This window comes from Salminus brasiliensis, chromosome 11 (genome assembly GCF_030463535.1).
Source record: "Salminus brasiliensis chromosome 11, fSalBra1.hap2, whole genome shotgun sequence".
Taxonomy (NCBI): Eukaryota; Metazoa; Chordata; class Actinopteri; order Characiformes; family Bryconidae; genus Salminus; species Salminus brasiliensis.
Window position 1 is genome coordinate 37091049 of NC_132888.1, and position 12500 is coordinate 37103548.

General features: G+C 38.6%; 2 protein-coding genes across 3 annotated transcripts in view; one reads left to right on the plus strand and one right to left on the minus strand.

Moving 5' to 3' along the window:
• LOC140565469 (inositol-tetrakisphosphate 1-kinase-like) overlaps positions 1 to 1747 on the plus strand; it is a 6557-nt gene extending 4810 nt beyond the window's left edge. Inside the window, exons 9-10 of the mRNA XM_072691391.1 lie at positions 1 to 154; positions 1451 to 1747. The exon at positions 1 to 154 is cut by the window's left edge and continues 9 nt beyond it. Coding sequence (XP_072547492.1) covers positions 1 to 154; positions 1451 to 1569 — 273 coding nt within the window. The 3' untranslated portion in view covers positions 1570 to 1747. The remainder of the gene's footprint in view (positions 155 to 1450) is intronic.
• Positions 1748 to 2266: 519 nt separating this feature from the next.
• LOC140565051 (uncharacterized) overlaps positions 2267 to 12500 on the minus strand; it is a 12845-nt gene continuing 2611 nt past the window's right edge. Inside the window, exons 2-7 of one of the 2 annotated variants that reach the window (XM_072690800.1) lie at positions 10348 to 10376; positions 10162 to 10240; positions 9460 to 9525; positions 8921 to 9362; positions 7380 to 7792; positions 2267 to 6055 (exon numbers count right to left, since the gene is read on the minus strand). In XM_072690800.1, the coding sequence (XP_072546901.1) occupies positions 6039 to 6055; positions 7380 to 7792; positions 8921 to 9362; positions 9460 to 9525; positions 10162 to 10240; positions 10348 to 10376 (1046 nt within the window). In that variant the 3' untranslated portion in view covers positions 2267 to 6038. Of the gene's footprint in view, positions 6056 to 7305; positions 7793 to 8920; positions 9363 to 9459; positions 9526 to 10161; positions 10241 to 10347; positions 10377 to 12500 lie in introns of both variants that reach the window. The other variant, XM_072690799.1, reaches the window with a different exon arrangement.

The following is a 12500-nucleotide window of genomic DNA, read 5'->3' on the forward strand; positions in this document are numbered from 1 at the left end:
GCGATGCCCCGGCTTCCGGCCCCCAGCGATGACGCGATGGTCCACTTGGTGAAGGAGCTGAGGGCGGAGCTCGGGATGGCTCTGTTTGGGGTGGATGTTATTGTGAACATAGAGGATCACACCCTCACCATCATCGACATCAACATCTTCCCCGGTGAGCAGATCTGGGTTTTTCCACATCAGCTCAGGATCAGCATCTCTGTGATGAGTTCCAGCTAAAAACATCTTCATTTCATTGATTTATTGAAATATTCCCTGTTCTTCTGTTTAGGGCTGAAATAGTTATTAATATGGCTCAGGTCTGTTCAATACTGCATCTCCTGAAAAATCAACCAAAAATACATCATTTATTTCACTAATTACAGTTTTTGTAACATTTGTATCTTTTACAGTTTATATTTTTTTATCAATTTTACATTATAACATTATTTATATTACTAATATGTTTTTGTTTGATGATGTATGGTCTTCTTCTTATTATTATTATTACTACTAATAATAATCATAATAATCATAATAATAATGTTATGGCATTTATAAAATAATAGTCATTGATAATTTAGGGAAACATAAATACCAAGATAAAAATAGATGGCAAAAGTGCTTAAAATATATTAATATTTATTATAATATTCACATGAACACTTACATTGAAATGTATTGTAATACTTAGTCATTCATTATAATTCTAATACTAATACATTTATTATTATCTAAATGAATACTTACATTAATACTTAAATATTATACTTTATACTTATAACATTCTATAATTCTACTTAAATAGATACATAGATGTATAATAATGAATACATTTTAGAAATAGTTATTTATTTAAATTATGAAAGTTATGCATAATTACTTTATGCTTTATATATAATATTAATGATCTAATATGTGTATATTTTATTTATATGTACTGTATGAAACAGTCTATACAAATAATGATTATTATTATTATTATTATTATTATTATGTAAATAAAAAAAAACATTTTTATGTACATAACTATTAATTGTAAGGATACCCTCTTAAGAAATACTTGAACAAAAGTATTAATACTTGAAAATTGAAAACTAAAATTCTGGAAAAGACATATAAGATTTTGTGAATTTCCAGTGAAAAATGCATAACAATAAATATATTAGCAAAAAAACACAGTGGAGATATAATATAATATAATATAATATAATACAATATAATATAATATAATATAATATAAATATAATATAATACAATCTAATATAATAGAAATATAATATAATATAATAATAATATAATATAATATAATAGAAATATAATAGAAATATAATATAATAAAATAGACTAGAATAGAATATAAACTGGGGACAGTTTCAGTCTCAGTGTTGCATTAGGGTTTAGTAAGGAGGACGTGGGGAAACACTAGTCTCAGTCCTCTGTGTCTTCTCTGTCTTTATGTGTCCTGCAGGATATGAGGGCGTCCCTCACTTCTTCTCCTTGCTCCTCAGTCACATCGAGTCTGTGCTGGATGCGTCACAAACTTCTGAGGTCCAGACAAACGTCACCGACACGCCGGTGGAGCAGTGACCCCCCCCCCAGGACCCCCACGGTCCAGCACACCCACACGGTTAGCAGGACTGGACACTTCCTATATGATGTGCTCCGTATGGTGATAAATATGAGTGTATGATATATATATTTGACCATATTACTGCTGCTTATGTGTTGTGTGTTCCTGAACGATGGTATTTTGTATTGTTTCTGATATTGATTTTTTATTTACTGTTAATTAAGTTGTATTTAATTCATATTTTTATTTTATTTGTCTTGTACTTTATTTCTCGTTATTTATTCTTTTTATTTAATTATATTTATTTATTTTATTTGTATTTTTTTGTTTTGCTTTTTATTTCATATTATTTATATTAGTTGTTATTTATTTTATTTTATTCATTAGTTTTTATTTTTAATATAAAATGATCTATTATATTTGTTTTACCATATAGAAGTATATACAAATATGGATTTTTTATTGTTATTATTATTATTATTTATCATTATGTTACTAAATTCAGTGAAGCTTTTTTTATTATTTTATTTATTTTTTTTTTTTAGGAAGTAACTATTAATTGTAAACTATAGCCTCTTAAAATCAAGGTGCTTCAAAGAGTCATTTGAGCAACTCCATAGAAGAAAAACTTTGGTTCCATATCAAACAACATTAGGCAGGTGGTTGTAATGTTATGGCTGATCGTAACACGAATGAAGAGTCTGGACGACCGAAGATGTTCAGATGTTCACTGCGTTTTTATTGATTCACTCAGTAATCGATCAAGAAACACAGCAGGCACGAGCGCCTCACATCTCAGCTATCTAGAACTCCCCCCTGTCCCGAACTCCTCATAATAGGGCAGTTAGACAGTTGTGCCACCTGGGATCCCAGATTCCAAACGTTCAATCCAGACACATTTTTATACAAATAAGAGTGTAATTAATGATATAATCACATGAACCTAAATTATAAAACACGCTAGCAAACGTTGCTAACAATAAACGGAAGTGAATGGCCATGAGTTAGCATCATGCTATGCTAAAATCAGTGGCTACTAGCTTCCACTTGCTTTTATTATCCGCAGGAGTGTGATCCCTTTTGACCTTACCCACAATAATAATAAAAAAGACTCAGCAGATTATTATTATTATTATTATTATTATAAATAATAATATCCATATTAATAATATTAATCACCACATTACAAATAACACATTCAGCTCAGGTGTACATACTGTACGATACAGTGACGTGTGCATGTTTCGCTTCTTATTAAAAATACATTCGTTACACAAACATACTAACACTTATTGTTGCGTTTACCGCGGGTCAGGGATTTGGTGCCTTAGTGAAGTTAATATTACTTACCATAAAAATTATTACTTTCATTTTTATAACATGTTAAACGCTTGGCTTTAAAGTGTCAGTGGCTCGTACGCTCATTTCTAATATTACTTATTGCAAGATTTAATATTTCCTAGCCTACAATCCCCCTAACCACCCGAATATGATCACAAAACAAACATCGGTTACTGATCAGGGCTGGGTATCGATACTCACCGTTCCACACAATTCTGTTGAATATCAAATCTACATAAAACAATTTATGGTCTGATTCTTAACCTCCCCTGACTTTCTTATGAAATGAATATCCAGTATGAATTTCTAATAATAAAATATCTACAATGAAGCTCTAATAGCATTTATATCCAGTATGAAGCTCTAATAACATTGACGTCCAGAATTAATTTCTAAAAACTAACATCCAGAATGCAGTTCTAATAAAAGTAATGTTCAGAATTAAGTTTTTACATTAATATCCAGTATGAATTCCAAAAAAAATCAATACTGAGAATGAAACTCTAATAACATTAATATCCAGTATGAAGCTCTAATAACATGAATATCCAGAATTAAGTTCTAATAACATTAATATCCAGTATAAAGTTCTAATAACATGAATATCCAGTATGAAGCTCTAATAGCATTAATATCCAGTATGAAGCTCTAATGACATTAATATCCAGTATGAAGCTCTAAAAACATTAATATCCAGTATGAAGCTCTAATGAAATGAATATCCAGTATGAAGCTCCAATAACATTAATATCCAGTATGAAGTTCTAATATCATTAATATCAAGTATGAAGTTCTAATAACATGAATATCCAGTATGAAGTTCTAATATTAATATCCAGTATGAAGTTGTAATAACATTAATATCCAGTATGAAGCTCTAATAACATTAATATCCATTATGAAGCTCTAATAACATTTATATCCAGTATGAAGTTCTAATAACATTAATATCCAGTATGAAGCTCTAATAATATTAATATCCAGTATGAAGTTCTAATAGCATTAATATCCAGTATGAAGTTCTAATAACATTAATATCCAGTATGAAGCTCTAATAACATTAATATCCAGTATGAAGTTCTAATAGCATTAATATCCAGTATGAAGTTCTAATAACATTAATATCCAGTATGAAGCTCTAATAACATTAATATCCAGTATGAAGCTCTAATATCATTAATATCCAGTATGAAGCTCTAATAACATTAATATCCAGTATGAAGTTCTGGAGTGACGGTCTCAGTGTTGGTATTGAACAGTTGGGAACGACACCCAGCCCTGATGACGACCACAGGGAAAAGTGCATTGCTTTAATCTCTCCACATGAGGGCGCTGTTTCTGGGCTCATAAGACTCACTTTCAAACTGTACAAAAACGAGGTGAATGAGACTGATTTATAACACAGATATAAAGCTCACCATGTTCCACAAGTGTGTGTGTGTGTGTGTGTGTGTGTGTTGGGTGGGTGCATGTGTGCATGGGTGTGTGTGTGGGATGGCTTAGGAGCTGTCTGACGGCCCCATCCTCCGTGGCTGGTTGAGTACTGAAAGAACTGCAGTGGCAGTTTCTGAGGGAACACACACACACACACTCTCTCACACACACACACACACACACACACACACACACACACACACACACTCACACACATACACTCACACACATACACATCAAATCAAGCTGCAAAGAAACTGTAGAACTTGTTGTGAATCATTTCCTAAAGAGTCAAATCATATAAAATCTCATTAACTGAATCGGTTCTTAAGGAATCAAATCGAACAGAACTGGGATAAATTAGAGAGGTCATGATGCACTGAATCACCGCCAAGAGAGTATTTTCCTAAAAATAGAATTGAATCAAACTGCAGTAAAATTGGGAGAACTTGCGATATATTGAATCAGTTCCTAGAGAGTCAACACAAATGTAATCCTGGTGCTGCTTGAGAACTCATTATGCACTGAATCGTTTCCTCAGGAATCAAAGCATTATGAGACGCAGTGAATTGTTTTATGAGGAATCAAATCAAATTGAATTGCAGTGACATCTGTGAAACTTCAAAGCACTGATTCACTTCTAAGAGAATCAAAATCAAATCATCTTTTTTGTTTTTAAAGAATCAAACAATTGAATCATAGTGAAATTTTGAGAACTTAATATGCACTGAATCGCTTTCAAATGAATCATATTGAACCAAATCATAGTGCAATTTGAGAACTCATTATGCGCTGAATCATTTCCTAAGCCATCAAAACCTGTGAGAATGTGAGATGCGCTGAATCGCTTTCCAAGGAACTGAGTCAAATCAGACGGTGGTGAACCTTGAGAATGGACTGAATCATTTCTTGCAGAATCAAATTGAATCGTTGAGGTGGAATTTTTGAGGACTCCCTGAATCAATTCCGACCAAACACATTCAAACCAATTACCCTGTAAAAGGTGTGTGATGACCCATAATATCACACACTGCACTAAGACCTCAACAAGCCCACACACACACACACACACACACACACACACACACACACGTGTTCCCTCTGAAACGGCACATCTGCAGACTTTCTCTTAACAGTCTGAATCATTCGAACAGTGTTAGAGCCAGAAACTACTCAGTCCTTGTGCGGTGTAGTATACAAACACTATAACACACACACACACACACACACACACACACACACACACTCACATCAGACAGAGTTCACACTACTAGTCAAACTTACACATCATGACATCACTACCAAACAAATCTAGCTATAACTGACAGCTACGCTAATCAATAACCCCATTAATCCACAGTTTATAAACAATAACAGAGGATTACTCTATTAATTAGTCATCTGAACCTGATTGATCCATACAGAGACGATCGGTGATGATTATTGATTATTTGGAATGGCCTGGTAACACACAGTAAGTCTAATCTCACACACAGAGCTCGACTGACTGGCGGTTTACACCAGGGTGTGTGTTTGGTTTGATTCAGACACACACAGTTTACATGTGTGTGTGTGTGTGTGTGGGAGCCAGAGCAGCTGGGTTATGGCTTGTGTTGTACAAGTGTGTGTGTGTGTGTCTGTGTGTGTGTGCATGCACGTTTATCCCCTGCGCAGTTCTCTCAGTTCTGCCGCCACTCTCCTCAGCTGTGCTTCAATCTCCAGCAACTCCTGTAAGTAAACACACACACACACACACACACACACACACACACACACACACACACAGGAAGTAGTTAGTACAGTTGGATATTTGAGGGTCCTGGGACTGTTAAAGGTTTAAGGGGGTCACAATCATGCTAGTGTTTTTAACGTTTTAAAGAATCTAATATTCCTAGAGAGTCCAAATGAATCACATGAATCAATTTAATATGTTCCGAATCATTTCTTAAATCAACACTGTAACATTTGAGAACTTGCACTGAATCACCTCCAAGAGTCAAATCGAGTCAAACTGAATGTGTGATGTACCAACTCTTTTGAATATTTAAAAAAAGAATCGAATTGAATCAAATTGTAAGAAAACATGAGAACTAAAGACGCACTGAATCACTTCCATGAGAGTTCAAATGAATCAAAAAGGTAATATCTGAATCAAAAATAAATATACCGAATCATTTCTTAAAGAACCAAATCAAACTGAAATTTACTGAAATTGGAGAACTCAAGATCAACTAAATCACCAAATTAAACTGAATTAAAAATGTTAGTAAATGTAGTAATGAATCTTTTCTAATAGAATCAAACTGAATTGAATTGCAGTGACATTAAAGAGCTCAAGATACACAGAATCACTTCCGAATGAATCAAATAGAGTCAAAATCGATTTATGATTTCACTAAATCTTTTTTTTTTATCTTTTAATCTGAATCTTTTTTTATACAATTCAATAACTCAAGATGCACTAAATCACTTCCATGAGAATCAAAGGGAATATATGATGTACCAAATCATTTTTTAAAGAATCAACTCAAATTGAAATGCATTGAAATTTGAGAGCTCAAGATACACTAAATTACTTCCACAAGAATCAAATAGAATCAAAATCAGTTTATGACATACTGAATCTTTTTTTATGAATCAAATTGAATCAAATTGTGGTGAAATGTAACAAAAGAAAACTTAAGAAGCACTGAATCACTTCCATGAAAGTTGAATGAATCAAAAATGTAATATCTGAATCAAAAATTTAATATATGATGTACCGAATCATTTCCTAAAGAACCAAATCAAACTGAAATGCACTGAAATTTGAGAACTGAAGACGAACTGAATCATTTTCAAGAGAATCAAACCAAATTGAACTGAATTTAAGATGTAATGAATCTTTCCTAAAAGAATCAAATTGAATTGAATTGCAGTGAAATTTGTCCACTAGGTGGCACTAGGTGAGGAGTGAACAGCAGTGATGATCAATGTACCTCTCCTTCATCTTCTTCATCTTCATCACCGCCATTTTCCTCTTCTTCCTCTTCACCCTCCTCCTCCTCCTCACCTTCTCCGCGCTCTCTGTCCTCCTCCGTGTATCTCTCCCTCTCGAACTGTCCCGTCCGCTCATCGCTCGCCTTCTCCATCTCCCTCTTCTGCTGCGGCTCCTTCATCTCTCCCTTTTTCTCCTCCTCTTCCTCCACTTGATGCTCTCCGTCCTTCTCCGTCTCCTCCTCGCCCCCCCGCAGCGCCACCGCCTGCGCCTCCCCTTCCGTCGCCTTCTCCTCCTCCTCCTGCACTCGCTTCATCTTCCGCAGAAGCTCCCGTAGCTCCTCCTCCTTCTCCTCCCTCTGTCTCTCCTTCTCCTTCGCCTTCTCCCCGTCCTCCTCCTGCTGCCTCAGAGCCTCCAGCTCGCGCTCCACCTTCTCCTTCTCCTGCAGCAGCTCCGCCTCGTTCTTCTTCATCTCCTCACTCCTCTCCCTGCGGAGGAACCAGAGAACTACGCGGTAGGAGGTGTTTCCAATAAAGTGGCCAGTAAGTGAAAGGGCAAAATGGTAAGTGTTTCTAATAAAGTGGCCAGTGGGTGGAAACGCAAGGTAGGTGTTTCCAATAAAGTGGCCAGTATGTACATAGTAGTTGGTGTTTCCAATAAAGTGGCCAGTATGTACAAGGTAGTAGGTGTTTCTAATAAAGTGGCCAGTATGTACAAGGTAGTAGTACGTGTTTCTAATAAAGTGGCCAGTGGGTGGAAGCACAAGACAGTAGGTGTTTCTAATAAAGTGGCCAGTAATGGGAAAGACGGCCAGTAAGTGGAAAGGCACAGTAGTAGGTGTTTCCAATAAAGTGGCCATTATGTTCAAGGTAGTAGGTGTTTCCAATAAAGTGGCCAGTGAGTGAAAGGACACCGTAGGTGTTTCCAATAAAGTGGCCAGTATGTACATAGTAGTTGGTGTTTCCAATAAAGTGGCCAGTATGTACAAGGTAGTAGGTGTTTCTAATAAAGTGGCCAGTATGTACAAGGTAGTAGGTGTTTCTAATAAAGTGGCCAGTATGTACAAGGTAGTAGGTGTTTCTAATAAAGTGGCCAGTATGTACAAGGTAGTAGTACGTGTTTCTAATAAAGTGGCCAGTGGGTGGAAGCACAAGACAGTAGGTGTTTCTAATAAAGTGGCCAGTAATGGGAAAGACGGCCAGTAAGTGGAAAGGCACAGTAGTAGGTGTTTCCAATAAAGTGGCCATTATGTTCAAGGTAGTAGGTGTTTCCAATAAAGTGGCCAGTGAGTGAAAGGACACCGTAGGTGTTTCCAATAAAGTGGCCAGTATGTACATAGTAGTTGGTGTTTCCAATAAAGTGGCCAGTATGTACAAGGTAGTAGGTGTTTCTAATAAAGTGGCCAGTATGTACAAGGTATTAGGTGTTTCCAATAAAGTGGCCAGTGAGTGGAAATATAAGGTAGTAGGTGTTTCCAATAAAGTGGCCAGTATGTACATAGTCGTAGGTGTTTTTAATAAAGTGGCCAGTGAGTGGAAGCACAAGACAGTAGGTGTTTACAATAAAGTGGCCAGTTTCAGAACATTTCATTCACAACACCGGGAGCCTTTTAGTACCTTTGCATTTCCAGCTTCTCCACCTCCTTCTTCTTCTCCTCCTGTCCCCCACCTCCTCCGTCCTCCTCCTTCCCCTCCTCCTTCTTGTCCACCAGCTTCTTCTGCTGCTGCTGCTTTTCTCTGGTGGCCTCGTACCGTTTCTTCTTCAGCTCCTTCAGCAGCTCCTCCAGCTCTTCGTCGTCTTTCCTCTTCTGGTCTTTCTCGACGTCTTTCTTCCGGATCTCCTCGGCCAGCAGCTCCTCCAGCTCCCTGGCGTTCTCCTCGTCCTCCTCCTCATCCCCCTGTTTCTCCACCTCCATCCGGCCCTCGTCCCTCCGGCCCCAGCTTTCTTCCCTCCCCTCCTCCCTGTCCTCCTCGCCGTCCACCCAGTCGCCCTGGTTCTCCGTCACGTTCTGCTCATACTCCTCCTTCTCCCTCGTGTACTCCTTCTCCTTCTCTCGCTCTGAGAGAACCAACACCTCATGTTTAAAGCTGCCCTTCATCATTTGCTAACAGCACTTAAAAGTGTGTGTGTGTGTGTGTCGGAAAGTGTCACTGACCGTGATCCGCCAACTCCTGCAGCTCTCTCAGTAGACCCTGATGCCTCTGTTCATCAGTTAACTCCTCTAAACCACAAACACACCATTAGTATGTTTCCAATAAAGCGGCCACAGAGTGAAAGTACAAGGTATTTGGCGTTTCCAATAAAGTGACCAGTGAGTGGAAGCACAGGGTAGTAGTAGGTGTTTCTAATAAAGTGGCCAGTGAGTGAAAGCACAGGGTAGTAGTAGGTGTTTCTAATAAAGTGGCCAGTGAGTGGAAGCACAGGGTAGTAGTAGGTGTTTCTAATAAAGTGGCCAGTGAGTGGAAGCACAAGGTAGTAGTAGGTGTTTCTAATAAAGTGGCCAGTGAGTGGAAGCACAAGGTAGTAGTAGGTGTTTCTAATAAAGTGGCCAGTGAGTGGAAGCACAAGGTAGTAGTAGGTGTTTCTAATAAAGTGGCCAGTGAGTGGAAGCACAGGGTAGTAGTAGGTGTTTCTAATAAAGTGGCCAGTGAGTGGAAGCACAAGATAGTAGGTGCTTCCAATAAAGTGGCCACAGAGTTAGGTGTTTCCAATAAAGTGGCCAGTCACTGGAAGCACAAGCTAGTAGAAGTTTCTAATAAAGTGGCCACAGAGTTAGGTGTTTCCAATAAAGTGGCCAGTGAGTGGCAAAGCTGCTGGTTTCTGATGTGACCGCTGGTGAACGGGGACAGGGGCTCACCTGTCACCTGTCCATCACAGCCTGGGAGCGGAAGGTTTGCCTTCGTCCTCATGCTGGTATCCTCCAAACAGCTGTTCCCCTGAGGACACACACACACACACACACATAGGCTGACACCGAACCATCATGTGAAGGGTTCATCAACAGTGGACCAGTAGGAATGTAACATAACTGAGGTGTTCTGACCTTCAGGTCCAGCACGGGGAGACATCCCACTGCAGTCAGAGAAAAGAGGGAAATTAGGGATCAGTCAAAACCACGTCATGAACTCAGCCCCTGGCCACTTTATCAGAAACCCCTCTCCTGAAGCTCCACCTTGCTGCTGGTGTTCAGTTACAGACTCTGCAGATCATCAGCTGATGGACAGGGTGTGTCCAGGGTGAGTCCTCCAGTGCTTCAACAGAGCTCAGTTTCCACAGAGACGTTCATGTCCAGATATTTTAGGATTATGGACCGACTCTCAGTACAGAGGTAGGTGTTTCTAATAAAGTGGCCAGTGAGTGGAAGCGCAAGATAGTAGGTGTTTCTAATAAAGTGGCCAGTGAGTGGAAGCACAAGGTAGTAGTAGGTGTTTCTAATAAAGTGGCCAGTGAGTGGAAGCACAAGGTAGTAGTAGGTGTTTCTAATAAAGTGGCCATTGAGTGGAAGCGCAAGGTAGTAAGTGTTTCTAATAAAGTGGCCAGTGAGTGGAAGCACAAGGTAGTAGTAGGTGTTTCTAATAAAGTGGCCATTGAGTGGAAGCGCAAGGTAGTAAGTGTTTCTAATAAAGTGGCCAGTGAGTGGAAGCACTGGGTAGTAGTAGGTGTTTCTAATAAAGTGGCCAGTGAGTGGAAGCACAGGGTAGTAGTAGGTGTTTCTAATAATGTGGCCAGTGAGTGGAAGCGCAAGGTAATAGGTGTTTCCAATAAAGTGGCCGGTGAGTGGAAGCACAAGAAAGTCAGTGTTTCTAATAAAGTGGCCAGTAAGTGGAAGCACAAGCTAGTAGGTGTTTCCAATAAAGTGGCCAGTGCCTGTTTTACCGTCACTACAGGTGACTAGAGAGAAGTGAAAGCTGACTCATTACCCGCTTACACGTGGGGCCCTGAGAGCGAGAAAAGAGGCTTAGCTCTCGTTACGTCACCTGTCAATCACTCCACTGCCCTGCCTCCTGCAGGTCACCAAGGTAACCACCAGATCAGACAATGACTTTGGCTTCCTGGTTCCATTGATTTCCATTATAACAGCGGCCAGTGAGTGGAAGCACAAGATAGTGGGTGTTTCTAATAAAGTGGCCAGGGAGTGGAAGGTCTTTTATTATAGTAGAAATCAATGGAACCATGATCTCTGGGGATTTGGACCACACTCAAAGGTAACCCCCCCCCTCCCCAACCTCAGTGCACAATGCCGGAGGAAAACAAACCTGTCCGATTAATTAACGAGATTAAATATTCTGTCCGCGTGTGTCTAAGTCCTGTCACCCTGCACGCGACCCAGTAATCCAGGAGAGATTGAGAGGGAGATTGAGATTACCCTGCTCTTCCCTATTTCCGTCCAGGCCCAGGATAGCCGTGATTTAGGCTGAAGCACAGCAAACAGAATTCTGCAGTCTGTTCTGTACACAGCAGCATACACACCAAAGACTGACAGGACTGTGTGTAAGATCTGTGTAAGATGTGAGGTGTGTGTCTGTGGGTCTGTGTAAGGTCTGTGTAGGACAGGATGTTTATATAAGGTCTGTGTAAAGTGTGTGTAGGACATGATGTTTATATAAGGTCTATGTAAAGTCTGTGTAGGACATGATGTTTATATAAGGTCTGTGTAAAGTCTGTGTAGGACATGATGTTTATATAAGGTCTGTGTAAAGTATGTGTAGGACATGATGTTTATATAAGGTCTGTGTAAAGTCTGTGTAGGACATGATGTTTATATAAGGTCTGTGTAAAGTCTGTGTAAGACATGATGTTTATATAAGGTCTGTGTAAAGTATGTGTAGGACATGATGTTTATATAAGGTGTGTGTAAGACATGATGTTTATATAAGGTCTGTGTAGGACATGATGTTTATATAAGGTCTGTGTAAAGTCTGTGTGGGACATGATGTTTATATAAGGTGTGTGTAAGACATGATGTTTATATAAGGTCTGTGTAGGACATGATGTTTATATAAGGTCTGTGTAAAGTCTGTGTGGGACATGATGTTTATATAAGGTCTGTGTAAGACATGATGTTTATATAAGGTCTGTGTAGGACATGATGTTTATATAAGGTCTGTGAAAAGTCTGTGTGGGACATGATGTTTATATAAGGTCTGTGTAAGACATGATGTTTATATAAGGTCTGTGTAGGACATGATGTTTATA